This window comes from Chelonia mydas, chromosome 1 (assembly GCF_015237465.2).
Source record: "Chelonia mydas isolate rCheMyd1 chromosome 1, rCheMyd1.pri.v2, whole genome shotgun sequence".
In the NCBI taxonomy this organism is placed as follows: Eukaryota; Metazoa; Chordata; order Testudines; family Cheloniidae; genus Chelonia; species Chelonia mydas.
In genome coordinates this window covers 58,821,284-58,833,819 of record NC_057849.1, presented here as the reverse complement: position 1 = coordinate 58,833,819, position 12,536 = coordinate 58,821,284, and the positions used below count along the sequence as shown (strand labels likewise).

At 39.8% G+C, this 12,536-nt stretch overlaps 1 protein-coding gene across 20 annotated transcripts in view; it reads left to right on the top strand.

Moving 5' to 3' along the window:
• LRCH1 (leucine rich repeats and calponin homology domain containing 1) overlaps nucleotides 1-12,536 on the top strand; it is a 256,777-nt gene that overhangs the window by 148,338 nt on the left and 95,903 nt on the right. For 19 of the 20 annotated variants that reach the window (XR_005224569.2, XR_005224567.2, XR_005224562.2 and 16 more), the window contains exon 3: nucleotides 11,291-11,417. Coding sequence is in view for 10 of the 20 variants with exons in the window: in XM_043522418.1 (XP_043378353.1) it covers nucleotides 11,291-11,417 (127 nt within the window). In the remaining 10 variants the exon portion in view is untranslated. Of the gene's footprint in view, nucleotides 1-7,306; nucleotides 7,465-11,290; nucleotides 11,418-12,536 lie in introns of those variants that run through there. The other variant, XR_006283766.1, reaches the window with a different exon arrangement.

The window sequence follows — 12,536 nt, the reverse complement described above, 5'->3', positions numbered from 1 at the left end:
CTGGAGTGGCTCAATAATTGGGCAGGAGCAAGGTCAGAATAGGCCATGAACAAGGATGAAACAGCTAATATTCAGTTCTGTGTTGGTGAAATACCAGAGCCTAGGGGTCATCTGACCCAGGTTCTGCTTAGGGATAGGCTGCTTCCACATGCCTGAGGGCTGAGTCACTACAGGCTCTGTTGGAGGAATAAGTCATTGCGGAGTTAAAAAGAGAACTAGATATATTCATGGAGGTTAATAGCCATTAATGGACTTAGCCAGGATGGGTAAGGAATGGTGTCCCTAGCCTCTGTCAGAGGGTGGAGATGGATGGCAAGAGAGAGATCACTTGATCATTACCTGTTAGGATCACTCCCTGGCATTGGCCCCTGTTGACAGACAGGATACTGGGTTGGATGGACCTTTGGTCTGACCCAGTGTGGCCATTCTTATGTTCTTATGCTGCATGCCTGAGTGATGACTCCATGTGTCTCTGTTGAAGGAGTGAGTCATGGCAGCTGAGTGGGCAGCCCTGGTCTGGCTGCGGGTTTGCCTCCTATAAGATACTGCAGATATGCATATATAATTTAAATAATGTGGGTTACAAGATCATATTATTTTGGGAACCACTAGCACTAGAAGAAATGACTATAAATCATTGGAAGTCTTGAATTCTCAGTTTTTCAGTAGAGTAGAGCCCTCGTTAGTTTACAAAATATCATGCTTTGAATTGCTACTGGGTTCTCAAATGTGGTCTATAATGGCTTGTATTTTTGCCTAATACCCTGCACCAATTTGCTGTTGCAACTCATTGATTCAGATAGCACAGAATTCCCCAAGATTAACTATCAGTCTGCAGGACACTTTCCAGCGGATCCCAGTATGGCCCATAAACAAGATGTACCTGATATTCTTTCTTGTCTGCAATGTCCAGAGATCCATCAATGACCTCTCATTCTGCAAATAGATACATAAGCAGAACTAGACCTTTAAGTCACTGATTGGGAAAGTCATGACATGACTGAAGAACCCACCAGGTTTTTGTTCTGTCTCCATAGTGGCGGGAAGGTTTACTGGAATTCCTGATGGAGAGCAAAAGTGTTTTTTAAAAAAAGATTTTGGCCATAAATCTGTTTCTGTAGCCGTGTTTCTGATCCTCCCCTGCCTAGGGATTTAAGGGTCCAGTTCCTCTTTACTGTTGAGACACCATTACAGGGGTCCCTGCCAGTGTGCCGGGAACAGGTCAAAAAGAAGGGTGAAGCATGAATGTATGCTGTCTGCTGCACCCCACTTGTGGAGTGTCTGAATTGGAGCTCTCTGTGTATTCTGCAACCAGAAGTCCTGTATACCTCAGCAGATCCAGGTCGGGCAGGGACCTTCATGGAGTTGGTCTCCTGAGCTTGGATCAGCAAATCCAGACCATCAGGAAATTGGGTCAGTAGAACCACTCCTGCTCCCTAAAAGGTGGGTGGGGAGGAAGGGGAAAGGTTTATACTCCATTTTTCCCTCTGATTAAGAAGGAATCAGGAGGTGGCAGTGCTGTGCTGGACCTGAAGCATCTCCAGTTCCTGAGAGAGCCCAGATTCAAGATAGAAACACTACCACCAGGGTGAACTTCAATCAGCAAGGGGAAATTAGAATTTCACTGCAAATTTCTGTTTTACCTTTTGGATCCCAGCACTTCGGATACATTTTGTTGCCATTTAGCCTTGCCACCTCCTCTTCCCCAAGGTATTTACAAAGTTACCCATTGTCCTGGTAGCTGCCCTCAGGCAGGAAGTGGGGTGGGGATTCAACTCTGTCCATTCCTTGGTGTCCTGATAAGGGCTCTGTCCAAAGACAAATTGGTACAAAGCACTTCAAGGGTAATCGGGAACCTAGAGGACCAAAGTTTCATTCTAAATTGGAAAAAAGAGCAAATTAGACCCCACACTGCAGATAGCTCACCTAGGGTTGGAAATTGACACACACTCCCACTGATTGTTTCTCAAGAGACAGAAAAAATGGCAGATGGCCAGCAGCCTCTGAAATATCCCAGAGGCTGCTGGCCATCTGCCACTCCCTGATGTAATTATTGGGGATGGTCATGTCATATGTAGACACAGCAATGAGCCCAAGTGCACATGAGACCTCTCTAATCATTGCTGCTATCCTGATCTCCTACACCAGTTCATCCTACCAAGAGAATCCAATTTCTTCAGAGTCTGATAACCTCTTTTGAGGTGATGGCTCAACACTCATAATTTCAAGAAGGGATTTCCTTTACCTGAGTTGTCAAGAATAGTGCTTACCACTGATACCCAACTCAGAGGATGGGGAGCTCACATGAAGATGAATTTAGTACCAGGCACTTGATGGAGCAAGAGTAAAAGCAGTCTGTTGTTTTATTGTAGTGCTTAGAAGCCCCAACCATGGACCAGGCACTGTAAAAACTAAACTATGGTTAGATCTCAGAGCAATTCACTATAGACTCAGGAGCCTCTCTTCATGGGTAAACAATGCCCATGTCCTAATCATGATTGACAACACCAATGCAGTGTTCTACATCAACAAACAGGGTGGGATAAGGTCACCAACCCTAAAAAAGGAAGCCCACCTTCTGATGTTCTGTGCAAAGGGAAACTCTCATCTCTTTTTGCTCTACATATTCAAGGCAGAAAAAAAACATTATGGCAAACTGGCTGGGCAGGGAACAGCTAAATCACATGAAGTGGAGTCTTCATCTAGAAGTGTTTTAGTTACTAATGATTAAATTTGGGGTCTTGCTGGTAGACCTGTTTGCATCACACTTGAAGTGCAACATCCCACCTCCTTTTCCTCCTGAAAGGGTGAGCCAAGAGTAATAGGCACATGCTTTCTTCCATTTGACCCAAGAAAGAAGCTCTGGCATATATTGGATGTTCAGAGAGCCCACTTGATCTTTATCTGTCACATACAGGTTTTTCACACGTGTAATGTTCTGTTCCTTTTCTACCATCCAGCATTTAAAGGGAAGAACCTCAAAATCTTCCATTTCAGGGTGGTTGAGATGGTACGTACATGAAGCATGCAAGTCAAAGAGCCTCTCCCTCAACCAGCCTCAAAGCCCACTTACTAAGAGCAGCAGGAGCCTCCAGATCTGCAGTGCAGACACCTGGTTATTCATACCTTTTCCAGATTTTACTAGGAAGAAGCTGGCTTTGATAGCAGGTTGCTTGCAGAATTAGAGAAGGCACATAAAACCTTGTGTATAGTTCTGCTAGATTGAATCTTCCTTGAGACAAACTGCTATAAAAATCCCATTGGTCAATAGGTTTATGGACCTTGTATATGAAAGAAAATAGGAACATTTATTTATTCCTTTCTCTGAGTTAAAGTCCACAGATCTGACCCTCCCTTGTTTGAAGCATTTATTTGACCAGTAGGATAAATATTCCTGCTAGGTTCATTCAAATTTTGGTCAATAAAGTTATTCTGTGCAATAGGAATTCATTGTTTATTGCTATAGAGTGTATTTATTAACAAGTTTTAGTCCACATGAGGGATTATCCTTTTCTAAGGAAGCTGTGTTAGCTGGTATGTTAGCCCTCCCTTATCAGTGACTGACAGGTCTGATTCTGCCTATGTAGCTGCATGCAGGCTGAAAGGCGGTTGGACCTTATAACTCAGAGAAAGGAAATATTTGTTTAATCAAAATTAAATTTTCCTGTTCCATATACTGGCTCCACTGATAGAACAGAGCCTCTTCTGTTTGGTGTGTCTATGCACCCTTCCTTGTTTCTGCACTTTCAGCAATAATGAAGGTATATTTTACCATCTATAATTTAATGGCTCTGTGATGAAAGTAAACGCTGCTTCCCATTCTGACTTTCCTATTATATATCCGATTCTACCAACCTCTTGCTCTACTCACTGTTATTAAAATAATTGAGGGCAAATTCTCTAAGGTCATTTTGTAGTCACAGGAACCTGGCAAATTAAGTTTAAAATTTTAATTACACAATTTGACCCTTATACTTTTTTCCCCCGTGTTGCTGAGTAGTTTTCTTGTCCTTGAGCTGTACGATTACTGGAACTGAAATTTGGCCCTGTTGTCCCAACTCCAGATATATTTTATCATATATATTTTCTATTAGTTCTTTATTTATTTTATTAATCGCTCTCACCATTAATGAGTGCTCTGAAATATTAAATTTTAGGCAGTCCTTACTGGACATGAATATCATATATTCAACTCCAGTTTGAAGAGGGAATTGAGGATATTTTATAGGAAGAAATTAATTATGGTTCCTAAGTATCATTTCAACGTGCTAATAAAAAGAGTGAGGAGATGGAGAACTGACAGAAATAAGATTGTTGTTGCCATTGTTGCCATGGTGATGTTATACATGTGCTCTATATTTATTATTAGGTATTTGTGCTTTCAGCCTCTCAATGATTTAGTGTAAAGCAAATGAATTTGTTTATTTGTATTCTGGGTAGCTATTATGGGAAAATAGTCTTTGGTTGGAACAGTGCAAATATAGTACAGGTGTACATAGTCAAAACTGCATTATACTCTCCTCCCAATACACTTTCTTCAGGGCAGTGATATGCCTTTGCTATATTCTTCTTGTCTTTATTCTTAGCCTTTCCAAAACTGAGAAATGGTCTGCTTTTTTATTTTGTGTTGCTGGTGTATGGTAATTTTGTTGGATCTGTGTTCAGTTGAAATCAAGCTTAGAAATCTCAGCCAAAGTTGCTTTCTGTATACCTTTCAGTTTAAGATGTGGCTCTGGATATAAAAAAATTATAGTCATTCTTTCAGAACACTGACACTCTGGAGACAGTTGGATTTAGGCATCATAATTTCATGAGAATAATTGTCTTCTGCTTTAAAGCATAGGATTAGATTCTGATTATGGCTACTACGGACTTTCTGTGTGATCTTGAGCATCCCACTTAACATCTATGTCTGTTTCCTGACCTGTACAAAGGGGATAAAAGTATTTACCTATCTTCACAGGGTTTTTTGAAACTAAAATATTTGTAAAGCATCTTGAAATTTTTGGATACAAGACTTTATAGAAATATAAATAATGATTTTAATATACAGCTTTTGGAGCAGATGTCGAGATTCAGAATTGGATAAAAGAAGCTGTGGAGACAAATGTGAGAGATCCATGTGGGAATTTGGGACATTTAATGCAATTATAAATGAAATCTGTCTTGGGTTCTCAAAATACAGTCATGCATAAATTGTTCATTCTTTAGAGGCTTGAACAGTGACATATATTGAGAGGGTGACTAAAATAGCTTTTAAGAGGGTGTGAATGTAAATTAAAGTTAATGGTAGTTGGTGCAGGATTTTAACCTGTAAAGAAAAGAAAGCCAGGTGTTTTGAGTATGAAAAATCTTCAGCTTCTTGGAAAACCAAGAGTTGAGAAGCAAACAACTCTGTAGATTTTTGTGGTATACCTCATAGGAACTTTACCCAAGAAAAAACTCTAAACCACAATGTAAATTAGCATTTTTACTTAGTGCTAACTAAGAGTCACGTCTCCTTCTCCTGTCACTCCAAACTTCCAAACTTCCACCAACATCTCTAAAATAGCTGAGGAGGGACAGGGAATTGAATCCGCCCAGGTGTCACTGTCTAAATATGATTCCTTTTTATTCTCTGTGCCAATCCACCACCCCTGCGCTATCCACCAGCAGGACAGTTATTTTATGATGAGGAAGGAAATGTGTTCCCTCTAAGAGCTTTGTTATTTCCTAAATTAACTTTTTGTAAATTTATTTCTAATGATCTTTCTCAGTGAATTTCTCAAGTTTCCATGTGATATATTTCAGAGTAGCAGCCGTGTTAGTCTGTATCCGCAAAAAGAAAAGGAGTACTTGTGGCACCTTAGAGACTAACCAATTTATTTGAGCATAAGCTTTCGTGAGCTACAGCTCACTTCATCGGATGCATCCGATGAAGTGAGCTGTAGCTTTATGCTCAGATAAATTGGTTAGTCTCTAAGGTGCCACAAGTACTCCTTTTCTTCATGTGATATAGAAATCAGTGAAATGGGGAACAGTGAGCAGCCTTACTCTAGTCTAGTCACAACTTGTTTTCCAGCACCAGATTCATTATATTGCTGTTCTCTTCCCTAGCCTCTTTTCATCGGCCATTTGTTAGTACTGAACACCTGCAGACCTCTTGGGCAGATGTGGTTAGAACAAATTGGGTATGGCTCCTACTGCCTAGAAGAAGTGAATGCTAGATGATTTGTGCCAATGTTCAGACTTAACATATCCCTTTCAAGAAAAAGTTAATGATTATTGACCACCAGTTGAAATAAAATCACTGTGTTCACCACAAAAGAGTGCTTGCTGCTTTTACTCTGGGAAAGCATGTTTTGTCATCTTTTTTCCAATAACAGCAGCCTTCGTTGACTCTTGATTTATGGTTTTATATTTAAAAATCTATAAAGTCATATCTAAAGTTAAACAATAACCCACTGCAGGTGCACATGTGCATTCTGGGTGAAACTTACGTAAGCTAGAGAATTAATGAGCATTTGCGGGAGAGAATTTAACTTGTGACATACAGGACCAGACCCAGGGCTATAATTCTACATGCCATCAGATAGATAGATACATGCCACCAGATAGATCAGCAGCCAAAGCTTGGAAATCATGTGGTAGAAATAATGGGCACAATTATTAAGGGCTTCATAACAACCCCCAGCCCCACCCCACACGCTCTTTTTAAAATGCATGGTGGGTCAAGGTTGAGAGCAAGCAACTACTTAAAATGAAAACTGAACCTGCATTGATGAATGTGCTGGCCCACCACAACATTTGTTAAAAAACATATCTTTTGAAATGATGTTGGTTTATTGGGTTAATGCACTAGCCTTGTTCTTAAGCATTACTGGGTTTAAATCCTTGTTTATGATTTTAATTTAAATGATTTCAGTGGTTTTCTCTTGATCAATAGTGCAAAATTGTTCAATTTGAAGTACAACACAATATATTACATACAATACAATATGATGCCAATCCTTACTCCTTACGCTGGAAGGGCACTGGATACTAATTTGAAAATGAGATGTACTAAGGGATGATGTAAAGTTGGGGGGGGGGAGAAATCCCTTAACCATTTTTTTGTTGTTAGTAAGGTATTTTGAGTTTACAAGCCTCTTAACAATTTATTATTTTCCAGTTTAACAAAATTAAAATGTATGTCTATGGCTTGGTCAGCTCAGAACAGACCAAAGAGTATTTTCTCTCTGACTGGCAAAATTACTAGCAGTATGGGAACAAAATAAGAATTGCTTTTCTCTCTTTGTGGCTCTTCCTTCACTGTAACCCAGCTCTCTGTTGGAATACCACCCTGCTGCTGCAAAGATGCAGGAGGATGACCCATGTGGCCCATTTGCACGTCATCTTCTTTGCATCACTGAACATGCAAAGAAGTAAAAAAAAAAAAAAAAAAGTTCCAGAGAACCCTAACATTAAAAAAAAGAACTTCAAAGAGTATGTTTCCTGTAGCAGCTTTCCACCCTTTGCTGCTATGGTACGTTGTATTCATATTGTGAGAACTCCTGCTGTTGGGACAGCCCTGGCTTCTCAACCTATTTACCATTGTGGGCCGCATCCAATACTACCTGTATGGCCCTGAGGATGTCACATGGGCTGCAGCTCTGTGCTGATTGGGCCGCAGGTTGAGAACCACTGCTCCAGAGATAGCACTTGGCAGGCACTCTTCAGAACTCAGTCAGAAGAAGGGAAAAAAACAGCTTACCCGATGGAACAGTCCCTCCAGCTAAAGCAGTAGTGAGAGGATGAACCATAGTGGAAATAGAGGTCAGATTGCATGTGGGGAAAAATGTAGCGAGCTCTATTCACAACATGAGTTCTCCCCAGATGATATGCTTTTCACGGTAGACTGCAGAGGTTCAAAATATGATCATGCGTTCTCTGGTCTCCTTGAACTCAGCTTCTTCTTAAGGATTCTGAATATACCATGGCCTCTGCTAGACCCCTTATGCTTGGCTTACCTGCAGTGAGACTTCTGTGTCTGTGAGGCTTTGGCTCTTTCTTGATAATGGGAGGAAGTGTCAGTACTCTCCCAAACCCAGTCATTTGTGGTGACAAAATGGGCTGTCATAATAGATTATGCAGCTCTTCATAATATGATCCTCCCTCACCACCATATGTGCTTTGAAGATCAGTGAAACGTTAACAATATTGACATTTAAAATGTTATCATTGGGCACCTTAGTTAGCATCCTTTGAAATGAATGAGGTAGGTCACACTTTGAGAACTATTGTTCCAAGTTTTGCAAACATTTGCAAAAGTGACTGTTTCGGTTCATGTCTTTGAGGCTGTCTCAGCAAGGTAGCAGCTAGAGTTGTTTTATTTATTTAAAATGAAAGCCTAGATTCTGGAAGACAAGAAAGCATAAAAGATGTGCTAATGCACTTCACCGCTGATCAGCTCAATCTGAGCCCCAGGTGGAAGGGAGTGAAGGTTCCTAACCCTCTGCTCTTTTCTCTGCTCTACTTACGTGAGTAAATGAATATTGTTTCGTGTGCCAATCTAAACAAGGTTCCTTTTGTTCTCCACCAAGGAAAAGTCCCAAAGAAGTGTTACCCCAATTGTTTTTCTTTTTATGATTTTCCAGAGTCTTGGGTTTATTCCTTTGATAAACCATTCAGTTACAGCCAACTATATAATGCTGCAGCCCCTACTCCTCTCTTCTTATCTAGATTGCTCAGTTCTTCCTTTGCAGGAAGAAAAAGCCTGGATTTACCTGCTGAGAAATGTTTGTTCTGCAATGCAGTTTGGAAGCTTAGTGGAGAAGATAGACTCAAAAGGTCTTCCAGAATTTCTGCTTAAAGGACAAGAAAAGGGGTTCTCATTGTTCACTCTTTAGCTCTCAGGGCTATGGAAACAGCCTGTCCCACCTGGGATCCTAAATCGGCATTCTAGTTCTACAGGCTCCCAGAGTAACTTTCTGATAAGTGGCTTTCTTCAATAAGATGAACTTAACTCTTTTCTGTTTGACCTCCTAAAAAACCTAATGCTTCTTTGAGGGGTCCCCTGTAGAAATAAGTTTACAAGGAACTATCAAGAAAAGTTTTAATTTGTTGCCTACTGCTGTTAGGTTTTCAGATCAGCCATATCTGCTCAAATAGTCTGAAATGCATCAGGATCCAGAATTCTCTGCTTTTTCACATTAAGAAAGTTTGAAGGAATTTCTGAATTCGTCTGTAGGAACTAACAGTTGTAATATGAGTTGGGTGTCTTCTGTGTGTGTGTAGCTGCTAATTTAGCAACTTTTGCAGAGCATTGTGGATCAGGCTGTTAGGAAGGAACATTCCCTCCTTGCCTGGCATGTTACCCCTGTTGTGTGTATGGGGGTTTTTTTTGGAGAATTTTTAGGCATTACTTCTAACAGTTCAGATATCCAGGTAACTCTGCTTCTTACATCATCTCATGCCAAGAACCCTGAACTTTTCACTTCAGGAATGCATTGTGATTGCTCACCCCTTGACTGAAAGTGTTGGATTCTTAACAAAGATGTCCAATTATTTTTAAGCAAAAAAAGAAAAAGAAAGAAACCACAAACCCTTTCAGCTCATATTTATACACCAGAAAGAAACGAAGATGAGCACAAGACCTTTACAAAAAAAATTTGGGGGGTTACTTTTAAAATTTCTCTGTGGGAACAGAGCCTTTACAAAGGTTGATTTACTGTTTATCCATTTTGAAGGATTCAGATGGCCTTGAAGCTTCCTGATATGCCACTGTGCTTAAAGAATTGTATACAAGAATCACAGCAGCAGTGTCCTTCCTGATCAGGATCAGAGCATATGCCGACTGGGCTGTAGTTTCTTCCTTGACAGATAGAGGTGAAGCCTCATTAGATAAACTGTGCTGGGCTGCCACCTTGATCAGACATTGGTGACTGCTGCATTTGGCTGAGAAAGGTTTGGAGATAGCCCTCCTTTGAGGTTTCTCTTTTAAGGGAAGAAATTTATTGGGATCATAGTTGGTGTCTTCCCAGTCAGATTAGCCTCTGCGTTCTGAGAGTCTCGTCAGATACTGTTGTTTAGAACACTGTTCTCTATTCTGATCAAAGTCACAGAAAAACAAACTAACAGTTAACTCTATGTGTGATTGAGCTGATTAATACACCAACTCAGCCTGATGGACATTATCCTATGAGGTTTAGAAAAAGGAAGTTCCTCTTAGGGATGAGGAGTGCAGGCTAACCTTCATTCTTTCACATAAAGATTGTCTCAAACTGGGGAGCAAAGAGTGCGCAAAGGAGGAACAATGAAGGGGAAACTTTTCAAGGATGGAAGAATGAGATTTGTGGTTGAATCACAGGATTGGGAATCAGGAGCCTTGAAGTATATGCTCCAGCTCTGCCACAGACTTCCTGCATGGCCTTGGACAAGTAATTTAATTTCTTGTCCCTTAGTTTTCCAATCTGCAAAATAATTGTGATAACACATCCCTAACTCACAGGGAACTTTAATATATGTGAGATGTTCAGATAATGTGGCGATGTGTTATAGTAAAGTTCATTAATAAATGTTTGATTTGGTTGGTTGCCATCTTTCCTATTGTTGCAACCAGAGAGGGAGAAAACTCTATGGTCTATTTTGCAAGATCAAGTCACAGAAAACGAACAATTTTGCCTTTCCGATCTGAGATATGTGAAGAGTTTCAGGCTGTAAAGAATTTTCAGTGCTGAGTTTCAAATACCTGGGGGGAAAATGGGTTGCAACAGACACAGAGAGACTTCATATGCAGCTGTGTTTTTGAGAACCGGAGGCATGCCAGTGGTTTTTCCTATGATCAGTTGTTGGCCTGTCCTTCAGTTAGCTGGGAAAAAGTCTCTCTTTTATGCTTGCTTCAGTAAAATCATAGTGTGTTTTTTTTTTTTTTTTTTAAATCCTTGCAGCTACTGCCCTCATTGAGTTTCCTGCATTTGTTGTGGAGGAAAACAGCTGTTATAAGTTGATGTCACTTTGTTCGTGCAGTATATTCAGGAGTAAACTGATAAAATTTATTCTTTTGTTTCAGGATGGTGGTATTCCATAAAGCTGTTTTGTTCAGTAAATGGAGATTTTTTTTCCTAATTTTGCTTATATTTAATGTTTTAATGCAGTTTTTTATTCCAAAACTTTCATTTACTTTTTTTATGTGAATGCAACTTGATATATCAAGATATCTCAATAACTGGACTTTTTAAATAGCACATTGTAATCTCAGATTTTCTAAATGAGCATATAATAGAATGTAACTTGTATTTTTAATGTTTTGTTTTTGTTTCTTCTGTTGCAGTCGAAATCAGCTTTCTTCTTTGCCAGCTTGCCTGTGTGGTCTTCCTCTAAAAGTCTTAATTGCAAGTAACAATAAGCTAGGTTCCCTTCCAGAAGAGATAGGTCAGCTAAAACAGTTAATGGAACTGGTATGTTACTGATTTGGATGTTTGTTTTTTGTTTATTTTATTACTAGTTAAGGTATAATCAACTTTGTAAAGAACTTCCTGCCAAAGCCTAATGATACAGTAATCACTGTTACACAGTCAATGCCTCTTAGTATGTGGTGAACTTCTTAATTGCATCAGATAGCACAAAGTTACAGTGTAACTGTCTCCTTTCCAAGCTCCCTAACATCCACACTCTCTTTGGGTTCATATAAAACACATCAATAAAGATCATCTTGCCTACTTGTTGTTGTTCTCACGGCATGACCAAATCACTCCTCTGTTCAAATCCCTCTACTGGCTCCCTGTTTTGCTGCAATGAGTTCAAGTTTCTTGTTCTGGCCTCAAAGTCCCTTCCTAGCTCTGCCCCTCTCAGCTTGTCTTTTTTTTCTTTTCTTACCTCATTGTGTTTTACAAATTATGCTCATCTTTTCAGTCCCTTTTAGTTTCTCTCACAAATATTTCCAGGCTGTCCATTATGCATGGAATGTCTTCTCTAAAGTGATCCATATGGCCACTGTCCTCTTTCCGCAAAACCTACCCCTTCTGTAATGGCTATAAGAAATCAGCCAGTTATTGAGGGCAGGAATTACATGGCACTTCATAATTTTTTTTAAAATTGCAAATGTTTATGAAAACATTATCTGTAAAAGCCTGTATATATTTTAATGTTTTCTCCTCCCTCACTTTCTTCCCCTTCATATGACACCTTATTTTCTTAGAATGTAAGCTGTTTTGGACTGTCTTCTGCTTATTTCTGATCACCTAACCCTTTTGAGAATAGCCATTAGTAAATGAACCAGTTACTCTGGCATTGCTTCTGAATGCCCAGAAGAAATTATATTACAAAATTTTTCTGATGGGTAATGTCACTACCTATTGCTTCTATCTTGGGTATTTCTAAGGTGTCTGTCGTTGTGTCAGAAAGTGTCTGCTCACCCATCTTATTTATTAAATAATATTTCCTATACTTAAAGCCTGAACCTGTTACATGGTGTTGAGTTAACTTTGGCCCCAGTCCTGCAACTGACTGTCCCTCCGTGGAGCTAGTTGCAAGATTGGGGTGTTTAAATAGTAGCTGAGAGTATTCAGCAGCTTTCA